We start from the raw sequence: 25,950 nt of genomic DNA, 5'->3' as shown, positions 1-25,950 counted from the left end.
GATGGGAGAATGGGTGGAGGGATGGGTGGAAAAGGAGAAAGGATTAAGAAGTACAAATTAGTAGTTACAAAATAGTCATGGAAATGTGAAGTATAGCATAAAAAATATAGCGAATAATATTAAAATAAATATGTATAGTGTCAGACAAGTACTAACTTTATCAGGGTTATCACTGCATAAGTTATATAAATGTCTAATCACCATGTTATATACCTAAAACTAATACTTTGTATGTCAACTGTAATTGAAAAATTTTTAAAATATCTAAAAAAAGATTACCCAGCTAGAGTACTTTTATTTTTATTATCTTCTAAGAGAATAGTTTAATATCTCCCTTGGGTATAGCTACCTGCTTTTTGTGTATTGAAACATAAGATTCTGCAATATGTTTTCCAAGCTCTCTTTATTCATTTGAAAAATATGTTTGAATCATGCTCTGTGTCAAGGACATTGACATGGGATTGTCCAGCAGATATTTGGCTATGCAGATTTGTAGTTCAGGAGGTAGGGCTGAATGGAAGCAGAAAACTGGGGACTGGAGGTGGGGGTGGGCGGTCACCAGCAGAGAGATGGTGGTGGAAGTTATGAAGATTTGTGCTTCTCAGTAACAAATTTGAACCGAGGTTAATTTCTGAGAGTTTAAACTATCTCTTAATTTGAAAGAGTTATTCATTTTCAATCTATTCCTCAATTTGTACTTTCTTTTGTACTTTCTTTTTCTTATAGACTAATGCCCAACGTTTTTATTTGGATACGTTCTTCTTATTTTCTTCTTCCTCTTTCTTTTCATGTGCACAAGCAGGTTGTAAAGTATATTAAAGTATATTTAAACTACTCAAAACGCCACTGCCACCCATGACCACCACCGGCGCCTCTATCATTAGCATCTCCATCATCATCATTGCCATCACATCCACTACCTCCATCACGCACCACCATTATCACTACCACCTCTACCTTCATCATCACTATCTCCATCATCACTATCACTACCTCCATCACCATCACCACCTGCACCACCTCTACCACCTCTCGACCACTCTATAGCCTTCACCACCGCTTTTGGTTTCTGGGTAGCCCTTGCAAGCATTATTTTGTGTGGCCACTAGAGGGAGGCAGCAGCAACAGCTGTAGCTTGGTGTTTACTGGGTGTCAAGGCTGTACTTTCCTTATCTCAAGTAGAACTTGCAAAGTGTCCTGTCTATACCAAAGAAAGTTCTATCTTCCTGTGTCTTTTAGCCTAATTGCATTTTCACTTGCTTTTTTGGGAAGATTTTGATATATAATCGAATTGTGGTGGAATTACAGGCGCCATATGACTCGAATATTCCTATCAGTGGCTTTTACCCTCAATTTTTTTTCAGAATACTAAAAAGAATACTTTTGTGTGGAATTTTAGTTTTTTCTCCCAAAAATTCCATGTGTTATCTCACTGTAAGTATTCAACAAATGTGTTTGATTTGGGTAACCAGAGGATATTATTATGACCGATGTCAACTTAAAGAACAAAGAAACTGAGCCTGGGTGGGCTGCCCGTCCATGAAAGGTGGTGGGATGTGCCATCCAAGATGCCATGTTTCTCGATGCCAGACACATGCTTTCCTCTCTGCCAAGCTACTCTCACAGAACAGGACAAATGAATGGCAGCAGTGACGCTATACTGTAGCCCTGAGTTGCTATGTTCCCAGGGATCCTCACCAATGCGACATTTGGGGCTTTCTGCAGAAAGTGTCCTGAGATGCATTTTGGCAGAGCCCCAAGCTTACCCAGGGAGACAAGGCCCACACTCAGCGTCATTCTCCATGTCCCCCGGCGTCAGCACGGTGGCGCGGAAAAAGCCTTCACAGTCTTTGTGGCGCCTGCATATCTGGTAGCCTCCTTTGGAAAATTTCTCTGCTGGGCAGGGGACGCAGCCGTAGTCCTCATCTTTGGTACCATAGCCACAGGCCTGGCCGAGGAAGATGACAGACGACACAGGTGAGTACAGTGGCCGCACCTGCCATGGCCGCTCCTGCCATGACCAAACCTCTTTGGGTACACTACGCACACTGGGCACAGAGGGCGCCTCAGTCACATGAGCACATGGAGCACACGGCACTGATTCAGCTTGGGGACCATATATAGAGCAACACAGGGTAGGATGATGACAGCCCATGAAGGAGGGAGAGCTCACCAGGCCCAAGGGAGACGTGGTCTGGCAACCAAGAAGCGTGCCTTACCAGGTAGGGCTCTTCCCCTGGTCCACACTGGGGACACTCATGGCACAGCCCTGTGGTCTGGTTGTAGTACTCATTCTCGCCACAGTTGGAGTATTCTGCTGTGGCTGAACACATCAGAGACACCTGCCACAAGAAAGGGGTCGTTTAGCCTCCATAATTCCTGAAGACACATATATAGTTAGTTACTTGGGGTCGGCGCCCAGACAGCCCCCAAGGCCGCGTGAGGAAGGAGCCTGGTGGTGGGGGCCCTGCTCAGTCAGTTGGTGCCACATCCCCAGGAAATTTAGCTAATAAACTGGGCAGGCTGCCCTGCTCCCATAGTCTGGCCTCACTCCCACCAACTCCTCTCCCCTCCATCCCATCTTCAAGGCCTGATCCAAACTCTTTTCACCCATGGATTCTTTCTTCCATTCTCTCGAAAGTCATGATGAGACAGGCCCTCTCTCAGTCTCTGGAGCAGAAGGTCTTTCTGCCACACGGTGCCTCTTCTCTCCCGAGGAGGAGCCCCGTGGTAGAGGCCTGGAGCTTTCTCAGCTGTGTGGCCCCCATTGTGGCTCACCATGCAGGCATTGGATTGTGTATATAGCAACATAAATACACACTTCAAGACATTTCTATCTATGAAACCCTATAAAGGGAGCCATCAACCAGGAAGTCTAATTTGAACCCTGGGCACTGTTTAGTGCTTTGCAGATATTATCTTTTTGCACCCTCAGAACTCAGTGAAGGAGGTGCTTTTATAGTTGTTCCCATTTTACAGCCCTGTAAATTGAGGTATTAGAGGCCAAGGAAGGGGCCCAAGGTGGTGTGGTTAGTGAAGGACACAGCCCGGATGGGAGCTCCCACTGGAACCTCCACCATGGCTGCCATGGGCACTTCCTGGGCTGAGGGTGCAGTGTGGGCAGGTGCTCTGACCCACTTACCATCAGGACGGGGAGCCAGGGCATCTGTTTGCAGTCACCCATATGGGCCATCCTCTTCTGTGGGTTCACCTGAAAGACACAGTTTGTTAGCAGCAGCGGGGCCTGCAGAACCTGAGGCTGCTCCAGGACTGGCTGGCCACTGCCCAGCCCCACTCCGTGTCAGCTGCCCTCATTGTATCCCACTGAGCTTGAGGGACCTCCCAGCAACCAGAACGGGAATAGCGACACCCTAAAAGAAAAGACAGATTTAAGCTGAGCCTCGAGCACCTCGGACTGACTCCAGTTACGTCCCCCTAGCATCACCTCATCCCTGGGAAAGAACTCCTGGGAGGAGGAACCAGGTCACACTGAGGGCCACTGCTAAAGTAGCACAATGACCAGCTGTTACGTCTGCTGGGAGAGTCTGCTGATTCCCTGATCCAGAGTGCCCCTGGGGACAGTGCCAGGAATCAGAATCCAGCTCACTCCTTCCCAACCCCACTTCCCGCTCTCCTAGCCCTTTCATAAGGTTCTTTCTTGTCTTTGCAAAGAATAGGTCATCCGTCAAAGTGACTGAGAGGATGTATGAGTTCAACCGCTTAACTTTCACTTTACGAGACAACTGAAGCCCACAGAAGTTAGTGACTTGCCTAAGGTCACACAGCTGATGGACAGAGGAAGGCTACAGCCCAGGTGCTCAGATGCTTTCCCCCAACCACTAAATTACGCACTGTTTTAAAGGAGGAGGTATTATTTTTCACCTTTCCACTTTCATAATGGGAAATCCGTGTTTCTAACTCAAAGCAATTTTACCGTGGAGCCTGGCTATACAAAGAGAGATAATGTGCTTCTGTGAGTGCCTAAGTCCTCCAGTTGCCACACACTGGGTCTCTGTCATCTTGCTTTGACACTGGGGATGAATTAGTGAAAAAACAGCACGCCGCCTTCTGATAGCTGGGTTGTGTGAGAAACCTTCAGAATCAACCACTGAGTCAGACTGTGAGTCAAACTGACCTTTCCCCCTGTGAATCTTCTTGTTCTTGGTGAGCCATCATTGCTCTTGGAAACCCACAATCCTCAAATACCACACACAAAAAGACTGTGCAAGAACTCAAAGCAGGAGACCGATAAATGGGAAATCCATTCTTTTTTTTTTTTTTTTAAGGAGAAAAGCCCTGAACTTTGTCTTTACAATATCCTAAAGGCATTAAGGAGAAAAGCAGCCAAAAAATTATTTATTGGAAATAAGGAGGTTAAGTTTGGGAAAGAGGAGGGCTCTGTAACTCAGGGGTTCAGGAAGGGTCAGGGTGGGATAGCCAGGGGCCAGTTAGTAGGGTGGCTGGGTGGGGCTGGTACTGAGGAGAAGTAAACTCCCCGAGTGTACACACATACAGACACAGTCTTCTTTTCTAAACCTCCTCCACCCCAAGATTTAGAACTTTGCTCTGTGAGATTCTGGGGAAGAGAATGCACATATATGAGAACTGCCCAATGCATAAATTTGTAGTGACAGGCCAGTGAGGGACAAGCTTTGAGCCTGCCTGCCTCTCAGGTTTGCTGGCCTTCCAGGGAGCACGTAGCTCTGCTCCCCGTATCCCGAGGATGCCTGTCCAGCGGCAACGCTCCTTGGTTCTGCCTCTTGCTGGGAGCAGCAAGCACTCATGCTTCCCATAAGAGACTAGATAAAATCAAATGGGGCTTTAGCTATCCTGCTTATTTATTATTACAACTAACAAAAAATCCATTGGAGCGCCATGCAGGGGAACTCCAGGAATACTCACGTAGAATGGCCTGGGTTCATATTTGTAAAAGTGTCTGTGTACATAAAAGCAGATCTGGAGTGACATCCACTACAATTTCAACAAAGATTTTTTGGCAGGGAGTGAAATAGGGTGGAGTGACTAAAGATTGAGAGGAGGTTATGGGGAACATTCCCTTTTGATAGAGTGCCTGTAGTCAGAATGATTTAGAAGAGTACATATGAACTCTGATCGGAGGAAAACACAAGAAAGAGATTTCCTTTGGGAAGAAGCACATCTCTGATTGCTCAGAGGAGGGGTTGGGGAAGGACGTCACGGGGGCCCAGATCTTTCCCAGGATTTTCCCCTGTTGGCACAGTTTCATTGGACAAGTCTCTCACCTGGTGAGTACCATTAGGTGGCCTTTGGGGAAAGGTTAGGTTTCAAGGAATTTCTTGAAGAGATACAAAAGCTGCCTTTTTGAACTTTCTAGCACACCGTCTTGCAATTCACTACCACATTTACATTTGAAAAACACTAAGTGGACTAAGGTGAAATTAGAGCGCCCAACTACCCCTCAGTGAAATCCTGGGTGCTTTCCTCCTAGTAGGCAGGGTGGAAGACAGAGGGAGGCCCCACCTGCAGCCTCACCAGGTGGGAAGGGTAAGGTGCAAACAAAGGTTGAAAGGGAACTTAGGAGCCAGCATCTTGGCTGACAGCCTGGCTTTTGCTTCAGGATGGTGGGCAGCAAAGATGAGTTTCCACTGAGTCGGGCCAGAGGCTCTCCTGAGGAAAGCTGCCTGGAAGCCTTCCAAGAACATTGCTAAGGGTTCTAATTTAATTGACTTCTAATTATAGCTGATCCTGGGAGGGCTTCCCTGTTAGCACTAGGAGGCCTGGGTCTCACTTTAGTGTCAACCAAGAGCACTTACTGAAAGGCTCCTTAAAGGTGTTCCCAGGCTAACAGAAGACAAAAAGAAAAATAAATAAATATACAAAGCCAAACGAAAAGTTTGGATGGGTTTTCATTATTATTTTCAATTCTCTAAGATGGCAAGTGGGGTCGAGGAAGGAAGCTGAGGGCAGCCTGCTGGTTAGGATTCCATTCCTGAGGTCTGGCTGGCCTTTGCAGAATGCAGTTCTGCACTCCGGAGGAAGCCCAGCCTGGGGGCTGGTAGGGCCTGAGTTCCTCCCGGTCCTGATGTCCCAGTTGTTTCGGCTTTGGCTATCCCCAACACCCCCCACCCCGAGCAAGACAGGGCTTCTGCCCATCAGCTGGCGGAGGTGCCAGTGGAAGGATCTGAGTAGGGTGCTCTCAGCTTGGCGTGAGTTCTGAGCCCTCCCTAACTATGAGTGTGACGGAGAAATGGGGCGGGGGGGAGGGCACTGAAATCTCTCTTCCGGTCACCTGATAGACAAGGCTGCTTCTAAACCTGTGAAATTGACTAGTTCAGGGGTCTGCAAACAGGCCACCACATGGCAAACACACTTTCACAGCACCTCTTGTGGCCTAGTGCCTGTGGCCACTGTCATGATACCACAGAGACCCTGTGACTAAGCTCTGCCGAGCCTGTCCTAGTTGACTGCTTCTCCTCCCACCCACAGACTCTTTACTTCTCTGCCTTTTGGCCATTTCTTCCTCAATACTATGTCCACCTAAAATAACACAGCAATAAAAATAACAGCATGTAACTATAGAACTCTGACCCCTGCCCGGGCACTGCTCCGGCTTAATTTTCACCACTCCTGTGTGAGCTCTAAATTTAGGGCCAGTGGGGAGAACAGGCTGGAATTATCGGCCCATTTGGAGAGATTTATGCTACTGGAATTATTGGTGTGTTTTGTTTCTATGCCATCCTATGACCTCAGCCAGGGGTCCAAGACCTGCTGATAACCAAATAGAAAAAAAAAAAAATAGTGTCGTGGTTAAAAGCAAGAGTTGAATCACATCTTGGGCAAGTTACATAGCTTGCCAGTGGTTCGGTTTCCTTCCATATAAAATGGGCATAACAAGACTGCCTACCTCACATGAGGGAGGAAGGGAGGCCCGAGTATTCCTGAACTCAAACTTGGCCTCTCCTTCTGTTACCACCACCTCAGTCCCAGCTTCCTCGTTTCTGGCATGAGGTTTCGCTGTAACAATATCCCGTTACGGCAAGTCTTTGGCCAGCACCAGGCGGTCTGACGTCTGGAGACCTGGGCTGAGGAGGATGCTCTGGGAACAGCCATTCGTGTCTGGCTGTAAGTCCTCCAGTGCTCTGGAGGGTGCTGAGGGGGCTGAGCAGAGCCAGGACACTGCCCTCTCCTCCCCAAGCCCTTTCTAACTCTAGAACTGAGGAAGAAAAGCAAAACAGAGTTGTCTTCCAAAATCCAGGAACTCTACCCCTTCCTAATATGTAAAGCTTCTCTCACAAGCTATAGAAATTAAGACTCAATCAGGATAAAAGTTCAAAACATGCTTAGGCCTAAAATATGAAATTGGCCATCCATCTAGAAATCTCTCCCCGGTCCTCAAATCAACAGGCAAGCATCTGCTAAAACCTGCCTTAGGGCAAGGCTGGTGCTTGGCACAAAGAAGATTCTGGTCACTCACAGATGGGCGGTCGTCAGCAAGCTTGTGGTTTGTTAACCCCGAGGGTTGTAGTTAGATACAGTAACTCTGCAGCGTTTTTCTCACATCCATTCAAAAATATTTATGAAGCATCTCCAGTTGGCCTAATTCTGGGCTAGGGATGAGTTTCACTAGAATTAGGTGCAGCTCCAGGTGATTAGAGACTGAGAGTCACCCACAGTTTGGGGCTGTAGGTACAAGATGCTCAGGCCTGTAGTGCAGGGAGGCCCTGATTTGGCGTGTTTGGCTATTTCTGTGCTGTAAATACTCTCCCTATGGCCATTTTTTAGCTGCTGATTAAAGTTCCCCATGCCAGGCTACTGAATGTAGATCTGGTAAGAAGTTATTGGGAGCTGGTGGCCCACACCTTCAGAGGTCCCTGACTTATTCTTGGGGAGATCAGGGCAGGCAGAGTCTGACCTAAGTCCTGAAGGGCAGGTAGGAGTTAGTTGGGAAAGCGATGGAAAAAAGATCCCCCAGGAAGGGGCAGTAGGCGGCCCAACTGGCCAGAGGTGAAGCCATGGGCTGGACCGGAGGGCTGAGCGTGAGGTCAGATGAAGTTGGAATGTTGCAATGGGACTTGTACAAAGGCTGTGCGTGCGATGGAGCAAAGGAGTGGCAGGACCAATTTTCTACTGCAGTGAAAGAAGGGGAGACACACAGAGGAAATATGTCACAATGAGACCCAGCACACACATATTACCGATATAATAGAGATAAAACTTGCATGGAACAACATTTATACTTACTGCATGCAATATAATATAATCTATTCTGTCCTATTACTTTTATTCTATTTAAAAAAATAGTGGTAGTTGCAATACACGAAATTGATTTCTTGACTCATTATTGGGATATGACTTGTAATCTGAAAACCACTCACTTAGGCAAAGGAAGAAAGGAGGGTGGAAACCTGTTAGGAGGTGATGGTGTCAGAGGTGACAGAGCATAGAGGCTGGCCCAGGTCCCCATTTGGCTGTTGGGTATGCGTGAGGCTGCTACTGAGCAGGAAGCAGAGGCAAGTGGGAGGTGTTGTGGACCATGGACAGACTGAGGGGCCTGGAAAACCTCCAAGAGGAAGCAGGCTCAGGAGGCTGCCTGCATGAGTGGAGCTCAGGAGAAAGATCTGAGCAAGGGAGAGACATGGTTGTCACAGTACACAGATGACTTAGGTTCTAGTGGAGTGGGTTTCAGGAGGTTTTGCTTTCTTGCCCAGCTTGGTGATCTCACGCCTCCTCAAAGGGCAGCACACATTCTCCTCTATGAAAATGGAATGATGCAGCCCCCTCTCAGACTGAGTGATCCCTGTGAGGAATCAAGGAGACCCCCAGTGTGACAGGGCTTAGCAGGCTTGGAAACACTCTAAAGGTAACAGGTGAAAGTGTTTCTAGCAAACAGGTCACAGTGGTTCCTGTGTAGCAACAACTCAGATTGTGAAAGAGGGGTCGACTTTCTTAGCTCTGTGAAGAGAGCTGAGAGTTACTGCCATCTACACGAGCAGCTTAACAAACAAACAAACAAACACACACACACACACACACACAAAACAGTAGCGCTTTCTGCAAGAACATCTGACAGTTTTCAATGCACTTTCTCTTACGCGGGTTCCTAGGAGGATGGGTTGGATAGTGGGAAGCCTGTGTTCCAAGAGGCAGCAGCTCAGGAAAGTTATATGGCTTGTTTAAGATCAAGCTCCAGGCATGAGTCCTGTTGTCAGCACCCAGCCTGCTGTTCCTTTGACCACAGCCCATAGCAGTTTCCCCAGGAGGCGACCTCCTGCCTTGCTGAAGGCTTTCTCAGAAGCTCTCTGTGATATTTTTAACCCATTGAAAAGACCACATGAAGTGGGGGAGGATCTTGCGTGAATGCGTGTAAGAATTATGAGTGCTAGCCTTGCCTTGGGGATTGAATAATTGGTAACATGTGTGACACGAGAGGTACCAGTGTCTTTAGTGTCAGAGGGGAAGGAGGAGGCTGTCTGTACCCTTGGGCTGTTGCGAGCTCTGACTTTTGCCTGGATGGCTGAGCCTGTGATACCAGAAGAAAACGGAGTGGAAGGAGAGGCAAGCTGCTTTCCCTTCACACCAGCTGAGTGCACATTTGACCTCTTCTCCCCAAGTCTGTATATTCAGACAAGGCTGACATAAAGATAAAACCAGAAGACAATATCAGAGCAGTGTCCGTGCAGCCCTGCTGCCTAAAGTGGGGCCCTGGGTCTAGCAGCATGAGCATCATCTGGGAGCTTATGGGAAATGCCCACCCTCGGGTCCCTCCTGACCAGCTTCCTCAGAGTCTGCGTTTCACCCAGATCCCCGGGAGATCTGTGTGCATGGGAAAGTTTGAAAACCTGATCTAGGTGACCTCCTAGTAACATCTTATTCATGGCCTTGTTTAATTCCCTCTTGTAGACTCAGACGAGGATTTATTTCTTCCTGTGTCTCTCCTTACTTAAATTCTGACCTCTCCCAAGGAACGAATGCTGGCTTTAGCATCACCATATGGAGTACTGTGCACTAGACACTGATTTCTTTGCTCTTGTTTGTTGGTTCATTCATTAATCATTTATTCAGCAGCGTTTGCAGAGTTGCTACTGTCCTATAGATAATCCTATAGACCCTGGAGACAGTGACAGCAGACAACGTCCCTGCCCTATTATCTGTCCAGGAAACAGACACTGAAGACAAAATTATACAAAGTTTAGGCCACTTCCTACATTTTTAAGCCTACTCCCTTGGGTGCAGTTTCCTGGAGTGCAGCTTGCCTCCTGGGATAGCCTTCACTCTGGCAGGGGTGGCTTTGCCTCAGTGGACACTGTCATTGTGTCTGCCTCCAGAATGCAGACATACATAGTGGTAGGAAGGAGGCTGTCCTCTGTGTCAGTCATCACTCTAGGAATCTGAAGACTCACCACTTGGGCCTTGGGTGGCTTCACATTCTTTGATCCAGCTGGGCCACTCCTTGGCTCCATCTGACCACCTTGAATATGGAGATGCTGCCTCTCCCCAAAAGGCTTCTTCTCTCTGAGAAGGCAAGGTTAGACTGTAGAGCCACAGCTTAGGTACTGCTCATCCTCGACCTGTGGAAAGGGACTGAGGCAAGGCAGCGTGGGAGGCCTTTATAGGAATGAGGCCTGCAGAGTTACCTTCGTGTGTATAGGTAGGTGGGGGTCCCTCTATCTTTGGCCCCTTCCCTCTTCTAGCACGCTCGCTTGCGAGAGGGTACTCAGAAGGTGGTGCCAGGCAACTGTGCCCCCTCATCCTTACCTGGTTGCAGTGACTGGGCAGAGGCCCCACTGGCCACCCAGGAAGCACAGTGCTGCCCCCAGGGTGGTCCATATCACAGAACGGGAGGAAGGAGAGGTCTATGGCCAGCACTCCCGGGTTCTTAGCATCAAGCTCTTTGTGAAAAGAGGTGAGGCGTTGGCAGCTGCCTGTGTTCTGGGGAGGTGGCCATATAGCTGGCTCCCTTTCCCTGTCCACCTCAACACAACCCTCTCCTACTAGGCTTCCCACAATGTCCCCCCTCCTGCAGACGGATGCCCTGAGCGAAGGCTGCTGGTGGCCTCCTCCCCACACATCAACACATTCCTTTGCTCCTCAGACTCCCCACTTCCCACCAACCAAGACAGAGCTTTATTTACCCTCCAGGAGCCTGTGGAGGTCATTATCAGAGCAGCCGAAAACACTTCCATTTGACTTGATTTATGGCTCCTAGTAAACTTCCTTGTTCTCAGTTGGAGAGTGCTAATTAATGCTAGATGGTGAAGAGATTAACTCATTCTCTTTCACTTCTGCTTTAGTCAAATCTGTTTCACTGGAGAACTAGTGAGAGCCTGGAAGACATCCTGGGTGGGACCGTCTCCTGTCCAGGCTAGCTATGTAGGAAGGGCCCTGAGCGTGCCATCTCGAAATTCTTAGTAATCTTAAAAGGAGGGGCCCTCCATTTCCATTTTGCACTGGGCCCTGTAGATTAAATAGTCCATCCTGTTCTCAGCCACTCTGTCTGGGCAGGTGAGGCAGCCACACAGGGCCCGACTACTGGGCTGCCCTGCCCAAAAAAAGTTCCCCCGGGCACTCTGGCCAGGGTCAGGGAGAGCTGAGAAAAAGAAGCAGAGGCTCCAAGTCTTGTCAAGACCCACAGACGCCTCTCCTACCCCGAAGACTTGAGAGGAATCTCAGAAGGACAGAGACTGAAGGCTGAGAGAGAAATGACTGACCAGGAGTGCATTGGGGTAACTCAGAGCTTTAAATAACATAACATGACGGTTTTAAAGACCAGTCCCCATTCTTCAGCACCGCACTGGGAAACTTTCATTCAGAAACTCTTTGGTGAAGATTTCAGGGCCGTGACGGGTAAATGATCCCCACCAGCATCTCAAAGGGAGTGGGCAGTGTCCATACACTCCCTCAAGGATATATTTTTGGTTAAAAATATATTACATATATGTGTATATGATTTTTCTTAAGGTCCTAGATCTTTCTTCCTCTGGAGGCACTTTGCTCTCGTGCCACCTGGCTGCACCCCCTGTAGTTTACTCTCAGGACAATTCTAGCTCCAGCTTTTGCTTCTTGTATCAGCCTGTGGTGCTGTGAACTACTCTGGGCGAGAGGCAGTGGGGGCTTTTATCATAGGATGTTTATTTGATCCCCGTTGTACTCTAAAAGGGTTAACAGAAGCTAGAACTGAAGATTTCTCAAATAAAAGCAGTAGTAGCTGCTTTGATTTTCTCAGAGTTCCAGAGGCAGGTGGGGGGATGAGCAGAGAACGTGGGAGGAAATGAGAGAGGGACCAGAGTGCGGGTGTGGAGCCTTGAGTGGGGAGGGGTTGAGGGAAACTATCTGCTCTGCTGGCGAACCACAGACAGGGCCACGCACAGAGCGCCCGGCTCAGAGAGGCACCCATAAGGCCCAACCACTGGGCCTGAACCCTTTGGTGTTGACAAACTGTTCGGCGACTTAACTCGAAGATTTAAAATGAGAGTCCCTAAGTTTCATTTGTTAGTTTTAATTGAAATAATACCCGGAAAATAGCTTTTCTTGCACACATTGAATAAACACAATGCATTTATTTATCTTGGACTACTTCCAGCTTTTCTTTTGAAGCGTCACTACTTATACAAATGAGCATGTCAAACTACTTTGAATTCTATATGGATTATTAGCTCTTCAGTAGAAGAACCCAGAAAAGCAATACAGAACAAAGAAAACTAGTATTTTGGACATTTCTGTTTACATCTCATCTTTTTATTTGACTCTACTTTTCCTGACAGTTTTTATTTTCCTACATATAAACCAGTGACGATAGTAATTATTTCTGGAGTGTTGTAGACAGCCATGGCCTAAGAACATTTGTAAAATACTAAAATTATTATTGTTTGTCAAAGTAGGTTTGGGATTTTCAGAATATTAATTATGTTATTAGGCAGGTGCATCTGCATTTGTGCAGTGATAGACCTGGGGCTGGAGCCCAAAGAGGAGGGAGCTCTCCTACATTTGGGACAGACTGTGGTGTTTTGATGTGATTTCCGTCTTGAAGTCTTGCTCATGAGAGTAAAGCGGACAGCAAATAGCCACCCAGAAAGTTCAGAGGAGAGCAGTCGTTTATCCAAATATCCTGCCATAAAGCTGTGCATTCAGTTTCACTCTATTTCATTTAATGCCTCAGAGTTGAAAGCATCTTGCAGAAGTGATGAGCCCGGTGAAGCTTTTTTTTTTTTTTTTTAAATCCCTCTTTTATTGCCTTATTAAAATCAAGAGAAAGCATTTTCAAGTTGAAATCAGAAAGGTTATTTAACTAAATGTGTTGCTTTAAATTATAAAACACAAGTTTTTCTAGGACTCATATACACGTGAAATCTTGTGGCAGCATAATAGCAGCTGCTCTTTAGCCCTATAACATGCGTGCCAGCCATCCTTCCATTTGTCCGCCCATCCTTCCACCCATGCACGCGATATTTATTGAAAACCTACTTCGGACCAGGTTGAACAACAAACAAATCGAAACAATCCCTGCCCTGGTGGAGCCTCACAGTTTGGTGGAAACCAAGGCAGACATAGCGCAGTGAGATAAACACTGAGAAGGGAGAAATAAGTGATGGGCGCAGTAGGAGCACATGGGTGTGTGTCCTGTGTGGGGAAAACCTGACTTACTGGGGGAGGTCAGGAAGACTGTCCCAAACCCAGAGAAGGGAGGGCGGCCAGGAGTTAGCCATTAATTACAGTGGAAAGGAGGAGGAAAAGGAAGAGGGAACAGCATGGGCTAAGGCCCGGGGGAGAGCACGTCCCATTTGGAAACTGAAAGCGGCAGTGGATTCCCTCCAGGTAACTGCTCTGTCCTCTTCTCTTACGAGTTATTTCCTAAACCGTATTCTGATGAAATAAAAAAAAAAAAATTCTTATTTTCTGCCAAGAGGCTACTCTGCTGGCTTCTCCCTCAGCTCATTGTCCTCGTTTTCTTTGTTCCCATCAGCTCAGATATGTTTGGAAAGTCGTACATTTGGGCCACCCTGTCACCCCCAAATCCAATTTCTTATATCTGGAGTCCACTAGAGAACAGCGAGTTAGCACCTTAAAATATTCACACTATTGAAAAAAAGAGAGAGAGAAAAACATTCACACTATTTAGGGAGGTGAGATACATAAATGTCTCTCAGTCACACCAGTTTTGCTTAACAGCACAACCCAAACAAGAACATCATAAGCAATCACTGTAAGACACACTGCTAGAATCCCAAACCACGTCAGCTAAGTAAAAGACATTAGTGTGTTGGTGACGATATCCTCGAAGTAAAGGAAGTTGAAGGAAATAAACCTGGGATCAATAGATTCTAAATCAAATGATGAAACAAGAAGGATCTCAAAATTATCACTATTACTATTTGCTACTGAGGGACCCTCAGAAGGCTTGCTGCTCTCCGTGCATCATCACTGTGAGTCATTGAGGTGGCTCCCACGTGGGTGGTGGGAGCCGGGTGGGGGTGGGGCAGCTGTCTGAAAGGAAAGGTGAGGTGAGGGCATGTGGAAGGCAGGCAGAAGGTACACAGCTCTTCAATGCCTGAGTCCCGATCCCACTCTCACAATGGGCTCTATCCCTGCATGCCTCTCTTTGAAGTCTCGAGCCAGAGAGAAGAGGGGCTCTTAGTGCCGAGAGGCAGCCATGTGTGGCCTTTGCACTCCAGGCTCTCAGGCAGCCAGGAGCTTCAGAAACAGTCTGGAGATGAAGGTGGGCAGGTCTTTTACTCATTTTCTGTGCTAACAATCTAATAGCATCATCACACAACATGAGTGTGGAGTTATGTATGGAAGAAGCAGTGAACTCTATTATTGCACAATTGCAACATGTAATGTGCTATGCATATTATGGCCCACGTGTGGACAGGCACATCCAAGTGGGAAATAATTCAAAATGATTGAAGCGATGTTCTCAGAGTCTACATGTCTCCTGGGAACTGATAGTTTATTGTTCTGGTTAATGGCACACGATTTAGGTTCTTATTGCTAAGACTACACTTTTTTAAAACAACCAGCTTTATGGAAGTATAATCAACTCACCACAAAATCCACACATTTCCAGCGTACAGGCTGGTGACTTTGGCTTCTCTGCTGGTGGTTGCCACAGAGATGCTACTATAATCCCAAGTTCTGAGGATCCACAAATAAATCCGCCTCCCCTCCCAACACCAGCAGTGAGTGTGGCCAAAACAAAAGGTTCGAAGAGGCAGAAAAAATGATAGCATTTGCCTAGAGCTAACCTTAGTGGATGCTTTTCAAAAACTCACTTCAGAAAAATTGTTAGTATATTGAAAACAACAGCCTGTTCACCCTGGTAAATAATCATGCTCAATGAAATTCTTCTATCCTAAGATGTTTTATGCTTATATGGAATTGGAAAAGCACACACAGTGCGTGCTTGTGGCCCTCACTGCTGAGGATGCTGTGGTTCTGGGGCCTGTGAGGCTGGAACTGAACGTGCGTCCAGGGCTACATGGCAGGTATGGGTTTATCAGGTCATAGCTGGCAAAACTCTGCTGTAGGGAGACGTTTCTCCACTCAGAGTTTTCCTTCCAGTTAGGGAGTGCAGGTTCTGTGGCCCTTACCTGATGAACCTGTGAGTTCCTGAGAGAAACCTCACTGGATTTCTTCAGGCATCTGTGTTTAGGAATGGAGCCCTCTGGTGTGTTTGCTGCGGGTGGATGTCCTCTCAGCCTACTGAGAGTACTTACAGAGGATGTACCTAGTGCCTAGTCCTGTTTGAGCACATGTGCTTGTGTAATCTTCCCAAGATTAGGAGGTGGGTCAGTTGGAGGCTTGGAGAGGTTGAGTGACTTGCCTGAGGCCACACAAACAGAGGTGGGAGAGCTGGGCACAAACTCAGATCTGTTCCACTTTCTACCATCCTACTCAACCTCAAAACAGGGGTCCCAGGAGCCACAGACAAAGACTAAAGATGGCTGGGAGAGGAGAGGGTAAGAGCATCAAGTCAGTAAAGGAGGCCAGGTCAGTGTAATGTGGACTTGGTTTCATCGGACTTCTGAGGACCTACGAGAATTGTACAGTTCTTTACTAGGCCAGGTGAACCACGAGGAACCAGATGTGGCCGGAGTCAGGGTCACCCTCCCCGCACCCCCGCCCTTTGAAGATTTCTGGAGCCATTTGGTTCTAGCGGATTTCTGTTATCTCCTCTCTCCTTTCAACATCATGACAGCTCCGTGGTTGTTTAAATCCTAGGCACACCCGTGGCAGTTTGGACTCCTGTGAAGAGAAGAGTTCATGCCCTGAGAACTTCAAGAGGCGGAGCACTAGGAACAGTAACAGCAGCCACAAAGGCGTCTTAGTGTTTGAAGTTTGAGTGGGCAGGGTTTTGTTTATTTGTTTGTCCATGAGCATGTTGATTATCTCCCTGCTCTTAATCCTGGGATTAGACCATCCTTTCCCGACTCAGTCTCACTGATGTGGAAATACCCAGCGCAGATGGTGTTTCATCAGGCAGGTGACCCGGATGATACAAGGCTATAAATAACCATTAAATGTCCCTTTCAGAGAGGCCTTTTTTTTCTCCTTGAATTCAAGTCCCAGCATGAAGCAAGTAATGTGTAAATTTGGATCCTTCCTGTCAAACACAGGGTCTTGTTTTACTGGTTTGAAAGAGGATTCATTTTTTAGGTTCTTTTCAAGTACAGTAACGGGAAAGCCTTGAAGAAGGCACATTTAGCAAATGCGCCTTGTAGGTTTATCAAGAACACCTAAGAAGAACCTGCTCTGATGAACCGTTGGAAAACCAAGAAGAGTTTATACTCCTCAGTGCTTGGGGATCATTTGGGTTGAGATTAAAACCTCTTATTCATGGCTTAATTTGTTCTTCATGTGGTTAAATTATACATTAATGTGATCTAGATTATACTGCAATTACATCGTATTTATTACCCTGTGCCCTGCTTCAAGAAGAAGGAGCTAAGGTCACTTCTGAAGTCTTGAATACCCCCCTTTTTAAAAGACATTGAAAATAGTGGCACTGCCCTAGGTGAGACAGGTAGCAACTAGTCTGAATGTTCCAGAAACAACATGAAGAGTTACTCCACGGCTGTGAGAGCATGCTTCCAAGCTCACCGTTTCTGAACGAACTTTTCAGAGCAAAGACGGTGGTTTGTTCTCCTTGGCCGATGTGTGGAGTAGCAGCCCAAGTCTGCACTTGGCTCTGTCTGTCTGGGGGTGCTGGTGTCTGCTCTCCAGCTGGGGCAGATGGATCCATGGGCTGAACACTCCTCCTCTCTTAGTGGCTGCGGTCTGTGCCCTGCAGCAGGTCACAGGCTGAGTGGGGATGGGGGTGGACATTAAGCAGGCCATGGCCCGCCCCAGCCATGGGTCGAACACGGGCAATACAGGCCGTGTCCACCATAGGGGACTCTGTCTTCTCATCTGCACAATGGCCACACGAAGACTAGTGAGGGCCTGAGACTGGTGGCCTTGTGTGAGCCACTTCAGCTCACTGTGCCTCAGTTATCTTAGGTCTGAAATGGGGACCCAGGGTTCCCTACTTGCCCTATACTCAGGGGTGAGATGAGATGAATTTATGTGGAAGTGTTTTGAATGTGCACTGTCGTTACTCAGGAGTGTGCACAAGCAACTGCTGTACAGCCACACAGGGGCAGACACCCCTCAGTTCAGGAGGAATGTTTTCTTTGAGAAAATTTAAAGTAGTCAGGCCATGACTGCAAGGATGTTGTCCATGGAGCCCACACTGCTGCCCTTGACACGGAGCCCACGGCTGTCATTCTCGGCATCCGTGGGTGGGGGCTCCTGGGTTGTTGGTGGGTTCCTCGGCAGACCTTGATAAAGATGTGCTGTGCTTGGTGCTGGGGGCAGGGGGAGCACAGCTGGCTCACCCACCTTAGAGCACTGCCAGGTGCAAGCACTAGCCCAGTTGCTACATCAGCCTGGGAGGGAGGTCCTGCTACTTTTCCCACTGTGCAGATGTGGAAATTGTAGCACCCAGGGGGTAAGGACCTTCCTGAGGTCACGGGGTCAGGGAGAGTGGTGGAGCCAGACACCCCAGTGCAGAGGCCAAGCTCTTAACTCCCAGGCCAAAGATGTGGTCCCAGCCCTCAGGGGGCTGACATCTGGGAAGACTATGGACAGAGCACTCATTGTGTCCCTGCTCATTCACAGCTCTGACATTCCTCATGGTAGAAAAAGGTGAGGGTTTCCAGGACCACCATGTTTTACCAGTTTGGTGATTTCAGAAAATTGTGCCATGCTTTTTGGTTTGCACTAACTAGTGCAGTTTGGAGCTTTCAGATCCTGGAATATCCTAGGAAGCTGTGACTGCAACTGCAGTGCTGCCTGTTTATGAGGTAGTCTTACCCTCTGTGCCTAGGGAGAGGGGGGTGTACTCGGGCGCAAGCCATTAGCCAAACCAAGTCAGTGTTTGTGGCTGAGTCCCTCCCCCATGGCACTCCCCAAAGTTCTCCTGCTCTAGTAGAGCACTCTGTTTATTCCAGGGGCCAATAAGGAAAGCTATGCCAGTGAATCCAAATGCAAAACATTTAAAGACACCTTTATGAGGTGTTTCATTATGCATCTCACTACTCTAGCAGTTCGAATGTCATTTATTCCCAGGCCAAGAATCCTAAGATAATGCCAAAGTATGTGGGACTAGAGTATGATTGTATTAAAATAAAATTTAAAAAAAAACCCATTTAAAACATAGAAATTTTTTAAAAAACCCACAATCTTGTTAATTAGAAAGAAATATTAAATTCTTAAAAGGGGAAAATGTCTCCAAGTTTTAAGGGGTGCTAATTAGAGGTCTGGGTAGAATGAATACAATTTAGTTTATTTGGACTGCCAGTATCTTAATGTCAACCACCAAGAATACCAGGAAAAAGGATTGAAAATAATTTAAAAATAAAAATACAGCTAATAAAAAATTGAGATAATTTATTTTAAAATGCCATGGATCCCAAATAGATGAACAAGAGGCATGCAATGGACTACTCAGCCTTAGAGAGGAAGGACATTCTGACATAGGCTACAACGGGGGTGAGTCTTGGATATTATGCTAAATCAAATGAGCCGGTCACAAATGAACAAATATTGTATGATTACACTTAGGGGAGGTCCCTAGAGTGGTCAAATTCATAGAGACAGAAATTCATAGAGACTGTTGTTTGCGAATCTGGCAGAGAACAGATGGGGAGTTAGTTTTTAATGAGGACAGAGTTCCGGTTGGAGATAACGTAAAGAGTTCTGGAGATGGATGGTGGCAATGGTTGCACCACAGTGTGAAAGTACCAACGCCAATGAACTGCACATTTAAAAAAAAAATTAATTAGTTTCAAATATACAGTACATTGGTTAGCCATCTATATTGTTAGTAAAATGATCCCCCCAGTTGCTCCCTCCCTCCCCTGACCCTCCACCTAGCCAATGTATTAATGTTAATTGCGTTCCTTATGCTGTGCTTCCCATCCCCGTGACCATCTGTCAGCTACTAATTTGTACTTCTTTAACCTTTCATCCCATTGTCCCAGTCCACCAACATCATCCCCTCTGGTCAGTCACCAGATTGTATGATCTTTGCTGAATTTTTATTGAAATAATACTGTGTGGAAATATGAAACGTTAATTGTGTTATATTAGAATAGTAACAAAACGGAAGGAAAAAATCCTTGCTTTTGGCTATGATAAAGTTAGTATAAGACTAATGCTCTCATCAAGAACAACTATAAAATCTAGATTAAAACAAAACAAAACAAAAAAGATTCCCTTGGTTGGAGTACTTAATTCTTTTCCATTTAAAGTACTTATTGATAGGAATGTAGTTGTTACTATTCCTTATTCTTGTTTTTGATACATGTTTTTTCTTCTTAAAGAAGTCTCTTCAACATTTCCTGTAATTATGGCTTGGTGGTGATAACTCCTTTAGTTTATTTTTGTCTGGGGAGCTCTTTATCTATCCTTCAACTCTAAATGATAGCTTTGCTGGATAAATTATTCTTGGTTGTATATACTGGGTCTTCATCCTGTTGAATATTTTATCTAAGCTCTTCTGTCCTGCATAGTCTCTCTTGAGAAATCAGCTGCCAGTCATATGGGTGTTCCCTTATATGTAATTATTTGTTTTTCTTTTGCTGCTTTAAAATTTTTTTCTTTGTATTTAACTTTTGGCATTTTAATTATGATGTGTCTTGGTGTGGGCCTCTTTGGATCTCTGATTTTTGGAATCTTCTGAGCTTCCTGAGGTTTTATCTCCATTTCCTTCACCAGGTTAGGGAAGTTTTCCATCATTATTTCTTCAAACGGCTGTTCAATATCTTGATTTTCTTCTGTTACTCCAATCAGACTAATATTTGGAGCATTTAATAGTGTCCCATATCCTCCTTAAATCATCTTCATAGTCTTGGCCTCTTTTTTGTTGCCATTCTGTTTGAGTGTCCTGATTGGCTTTCCTGTCCTCTAGATAGGGCATGTGATCCTCTTCTTTATTCATTTTGTTTATTCCTTTGTTTATTCCATTTAATAGACTTCTCATCTCAGATAATGTGTTCTTCATTTGTTAGATTTCTTGACTCCATTATTTGTAGATCTCTGTTCTATTCTGTCATATCATTTCTGTTTCTTTGTCGTCCCATTTTGGCTGGCTTTCCGTGTCTGTTTCTATGTACTAAGCAAAGCTCCTAAGTCTCCCGGTCTTATTATTGTGGATTTGTGAAGTAAGTGTCCAGTGGCACAGTCGTGAGAGGGGTTCAGCTGCAGGCCAAATTTAGCCCAAGCCTCAGCCCCTCTGGGGCCACCTGTCAAGATTCAGCAAGCAATCCACAAATGCTGTGCTTATAGTTGCCTCAAAAGGCCACACCAGAAACCGAGGCCAACTGCCTCCAGTGTGAGTCTAGGCGCTGCTCAGCAAGGTACATCTGACTCGCATATACCTGGATGTGGCTTGGGTGGAGCCCAGGTTGGGAGAGGCGGGGTTTTAGGGAATCCTCTGGGCAGAGTAACCTGTTATCCAGTTTGATGATGTAACAGCTATGGCTGGGCTGTGTCCGCACACTGGGATGGGGGAAGGCTCAATAGGGAACAATGGCTACCACCAGCACTTCTGTACTGAGTGAGTCTTGCCTCAACTCTCACTCCGACAAGATCTCCCTTCATGTCTTCTGCGTGCAACTGAATGGCCACTGGTGCTCAGAGTGAGGAGGTCCATCACTGCGAAAATCTGCTCATGGACATGGCCCCTTTAAGAAGCTTCTGCTGCTGCCGCAGGCTCCATCTCACTCAGCCACTCGGACTGTGCCCCGCGTCCTTGCCCTGTCCTACCTTCTGTCATTGCAGAGTGCCTCAGTGCTTAGGCTGCTTAGTGGAAACAATGCAAGAAAGGCTGACAGGGCCAGGACCCATGACTTGGCTTCTCCTTTGCTTTTTTATGTTACTTTCTGATTGAATGAGAATGATTCTGTTTTAGCTGGGAATTCATTTCTTTCTTAAATAATGTCTTCTAGTGCCCATATTTTTCCTGTGAAGATTTGTCTTCAGGCTGGCCTTGGGCATTCATTCCCTTGGGCTTTTGTCATCACTCAAAAAAGCACAGCTTCTAGTTTCAGCTTCTATGACATGTCCACCACCTGACTGGAAGTATCCAACTCTATAGAACCTTTCTTTTGGAAACCAGACTGGAATCGGAAGTTTTCCAACTTGGGTGGTTGACAGCTATTTTAAAAAGACCACATTTTTAATAATGCTCTTTAACTGAATAATTGTGTAATTTAAGTCAGAGGTTTGTGCTTTTGGCAATCAGTGAGTCAAAAAGGAAGAAGTCCAAAGGTGCTGGGAGAGGGGCTGGCAATGGATTTTTTTTTTTTTTAATGCCTATAGCACCTGGTATTCCTAGGTGATCTCCCATCCAAGTACTAACCAGGCCTGACCCTGCTTAGCTTCTGAGGTCAGACGAGATCGGGGATGTTCAGGGTGGCATGGCCATAGACTGGCAATGGATTTTCAAAATGGCTTTCGTGGGCTCAGGCCGATCTCTTTAAAGCAGTGTAACATACAAAAACTGCAAAGGACCTGCCTAAACTCAAACATGGGCTTACATTTATGGCAAAAGTGATGGTAATTTACCCAGAAATTTCACTCCCAAAGGCAGAGTGGCCAGGGTTTCCAGCTTACACCATCTCCTTAATTAAGCTGAAATTTCAGACCCCCCAATGCTCACTTTCTCTCATGTCCTGTGAGCCTCCGATTCCTACTGAAGACTTCGACCCTTGCTTTTTAGTTGGAGAGCCCTCCATGAAAATGGACTATTTCTTTGAAAAATTTAAAGCCCCTCAGGAGAGAGTCAGAAAGTAACACTCCTGAAGGGAAATGCAAAGTGTGCCCTCTGGGGTCCAGGGAGACTGAGATGAGCTCTGGGAGCCAAGTGCCCCAGTGTCTCCAAACCTGGCTGGGCTCCCCGAAACCTGAGGAGCTTTGTAAAATAAGTCTAGAGATCCTTGCTCGTTAGGTCAGGTGTGCAGTCCTGTGACTCAGTTTATTCACGAAGCTCTACAAGCTAAGCTGCTCTCCTGCTTGACCACCTATGGGCTCTCTGAAGAGGGCAGCAGGCCAGGGCCATGCAGGTATAATTAAAAGAGGAGACACTGGCAAGTGTAAACTACGGCTATACGAATAGGCATGTTTAAGGCTCAGCCTTCTGGGAAGGGCAGGCACAGAGCAAGGGAGGGGACTGCAATCTAGAAGATCTCGGTGAATAGGCTCATGAGCAGGTACGACTAGAGAAAGTTCTGAAGAGGAGGGGTGAGAATTGTGGATAAAAGCTTAAAAGGCAAGGACAGGAAGATTTTCCAGAGGGAAAGTAAAGCATGGATTTGAATACAAGGTAAACAAATTATTGCGTATTAGCAGATTTGGGGCTTATTTAGCTTCAGTTTTTGTGTGGAGAGGAAGCAAGGAGCTGTGACTGCAGTGAGAACCAGAGTGGATTGGTGGGGACACCACAGCACGGGGACAGTCAGAACACAAGGGGTGCAGATCTAACAGATCTTACTTAATATGAGGATGTCAATCTCATCCTATCCTTCCATTTGACCCTTCCTCTAAGTAAAAAACAAGTCAACCAACCTGATGATTACCAGTCTACGTTTCATTTTCTCACTCTATTTCTCTGCATTGCTACTGGGAGCATTAATCCTTCAGGTGTGAAGGAATCAGCCATTTAGGAGGCCGCCTCCTCCTGGGAGTTCTCCACAGCTCCTGTGAAATGTTCTCAGAGTACATGCCGGCTATGAGGAGAAGTCATGGTACAAAATGAATCTGGGCACCACCCAATATTCTCAGCTTTGAAATTCTGAGGCCTTGAAATTCTTCCCGTCTTTCTCCTTCACTTAATGGTGGGCTTTTAGATATGCTCCGAACTGATTTCAGCACCTGCAGGGCTGGATGGCTCTGTGTGATGGTGACAGAAGGCAGATCCTGGAATGACACTCACTGAGGGTACTGGCTTTGGCACAGGGCCTCCCACACAGTAGGGGTAAAAACTTGTTGAATTGAATTGCATGTAAGGATAATCTCCTGGGTACTGATGTCAGGAATATTGCAAGCACCAAACAATCCTTAAAAAACTGGCTCTCTGGCCAAAGAGACTTTATACTAAAGTTTTTATAGATTAAAAAAGTTTTATAGATTAAAAAGTAAAATTGGTGGCAATGTAAATTGGGCAACCGGTATGGAGAGTCTTTAAAAAATTAAAAATAGAACTTAGCAATTCCACTTCTAGATATTTATCTGAAAGAAATGAAAACACTAACTTAAAAAGATATCCACACCCCCATGTTCATTGAATCATTATTTACAATAGTTAAGACATGGAAACAACCTACTTGTCTATCAGTGGATGAATGGATAAAGAAAATGTGGTATATATACACAATGGAATATTATTCACCCATAAAAAGAAAGAAATCCTGCCATTTGCAACAACATGAATAGACCTTGAGGACATTATGTTGAGTGAAATGTCAGAGACAGACAAATACTATATAATCATTTATATGTGGAATTTAAAAAAATACTGTATGATCTCACTGACATATGGAACTCATAGAAACAGAAAACAGATTGGTGGATGCCAGAGCAGAAGATGGGGGTGGTGAAATGGGTGGAGGGGTACAAACTTCCAGTTGTGAAATAAATAAGTCCTGGGGATGTAATATATAATGTGATGCATAGTGCCTATGGCTAAAAATACAGTATTTTACATTTGGAAGTTGCTAAGAGACTAAATCTTAAAAATTCTCATTATAAGAAATTTTTTTTTTAACTATATGTGGTGATAGATGTCAAGATTTATTGTGGTGATCGTTTTGCAACATATATAAATACATAACCACTATATTGTGTATCTAAAATTAACAATGTTCTATGTCAATTATATCTCAAAAATACTTCTAAAAAGGTTAATCGTCTTAGAGTAAATTATTCTCAAAAGATTAGATCTTTTAAGTAGAGTTCTCTACTACATTTCTTTCATGTACTATGTATTTCTTAACTTTCCTCAGTGTAAGAACTAGCAAAACTCTTTATTGGAGATACTCCGAGGACTTCACACACACACACATACACATACACACATACATGCACACTTGCATGTAAGCACTTGGAATGTCCACTTAATGTCAGTAATGGTTGTTTCCGAGTGTGAGAATTAGAAAATTTTTTCTTGCTTTCTTTTTCATACTTTTTTACATTGCTTCATTTTTTTTTTTTCTATGAGCATAGGTTATTTTTTTAAAAAACAAAATAATTATCATAAAGAAAAAAAAAGCAATGTCATTGATATTCACACCCACACGAAATATCTGATGATTTTGCTTTTCAGTTAAGGAGAGAACCTGGCCACTGTGAGCCTGGCCATTCTGTCGTTATAAATAGCTATGTTTGGCCAAGGGCTTGCAGCCTGTCAGTTCAGAATGACATCAAATGGTACATCCAATTACTCGGCATGAACATCATCTTCCTGCTGCCATCACTTCTCAGAAACCAGCCTCAAAACTAGTGTATGGTATTTAATTTTGCCATGAAAAGATTTTTTTTTCCTAACAATTATGATGAGATTCCTACTCTTGTCCATAGAAAAGAATCATTGGAGGTTCAAGGACTGGTTTAGGGCTGCAGGAACTAATCACACCAACCAGAGAGCCCACTTGGGTGACCTTGAGCCCTGTATGCCATATGGAAAGCGAATGTTCTCATTTCTTCCCAAACTCCAAAGAGTGACTCAGTTGAAAGGATGTACACAGCCCATGATTTATCATGGGCTAGATATTCATATTGCTTTAGAACAGATGTGACTAGAAAATGACCTCAAAATAATGTCCCTTTTAAATTAAAGATTCTATGAGCTCACTGAAGCCAGTGCCCTCATTTCCTGAGGTTTTTTGAAGAAGTTAGTGTGTCTGGGAGTAGGTGGAGCTCCTCTCTCTGGAACTGTGGAGATTGCGTGCAGGAAACTGGACCAATCAACTCCTTAGATGTTCATATTCATTGAGCTCTGCCTGGGCCATGGTGCTGTGGGAAAGCAGCACTCTTGGCATGGTTTCTGACCACAGGAAGGAGCTTCCTACCTGGGGAGCTGACTGCAATACTCATAAGGAGATACCCAACCCTACAAGGCAGAGCAGACAAAACCCTCTAAGATGCGTATTTCTTTCACAAGGGCTGAAGCCATTTAAGAGTAGATCAGCCCAGCCAGGGCCAGAGTAATGAAGAAGTCACAAGTGACTGTTTATTCTTTCACATTTCAATGGAGTGTGACTGAAGGTAGGACAGTATATGACTTCATACTGCATGCCACCAGGGTTCTGTGTCTATGTTTCTGCTGCGACGTGCTGCCATCTGTCCTCACGTGACCTCTATTGGAGCTTTCCCTCAGCTCTAAGTCTCTGCTCTCATTTTTTTTTTTCTCCCCAAGAATCTCCCCGCACTGGG

General features: G+C 45.6%; 2 protein-coding genes and 1 pseudogene across 6 annotated transcripts in view; 1 reads left to right on the top strand and 2 right to left on the bottom strand.

Annotated features, from left to right (window-relative positions):
• EDAR (ectodysplasin A receptor) overlaps window positions 1–25,950 on the bottom strand; it is a 97,981-nt gene that overhangs the window by 33,322 nt on the left and 38,709 nt on the right. For all 5 annotated transcript variants that reach the window (XR_003046997.1, XM_025048487.1, XM_025048486.1 and 2 more), the window contains exons 2-5: window positions 10,380–10,491; window positions 3,143–3,211; window positions 2,220–2,342; window positions 1,767–1,948 (exon numbers count right to left, since the gene is read on the bottom strand). Coding sequence is in view for 4 of the 5 variants with exons in the window: in XM_025048487.1 (XP_024904255.1) it covers window positions 1,767–1,948; window positions 2,220–2,342; window positions 3,143–3,211; window positions 10,380–10,439 (434 nt within the window). In the remaining variant the exon portion in view is untranslated. The remainder of the gene's footprint in view (window positions 1–1,766; window positions 1,949–2,219; window positions 2,343–3,142; window positions 3,212–10,379; window positions 10,492–25,950) is intronic.
• The window catches only part of CCDC138 (coiled-coil domain containing 138), a 165,210-nt gene that overhangs the window by 127,817 nt on the left and 11,443 nt on the right, over window positions 1–25,950 (top strand). The gene's annotated exons all lie outside the window — the stretch shown is intronic.
• On the bottom strand, window positions 21,832–21,950 carry LOC112481714 (annotated as a pseudogene).

Source organism: Pteropus alecto, unplaced genomic scaffold (assembly GCF_000325575.1).
Source record: "Pteropus alecto unplaced genomic scaffold, ASM32557v1 scaffold55, whole genome shotgun sequence".
NCBI classification, from domain to species: Eukaryota; Metazoa; Chordata; class Mammalia; order Chiroptera; family Pteropodidae; genus Pteropus; species Pteropus alecto.
Note: the sequence above shows the minus strand (reverse complement) of the source record. Positions and strands in the feature narration are given on the sequence as shown.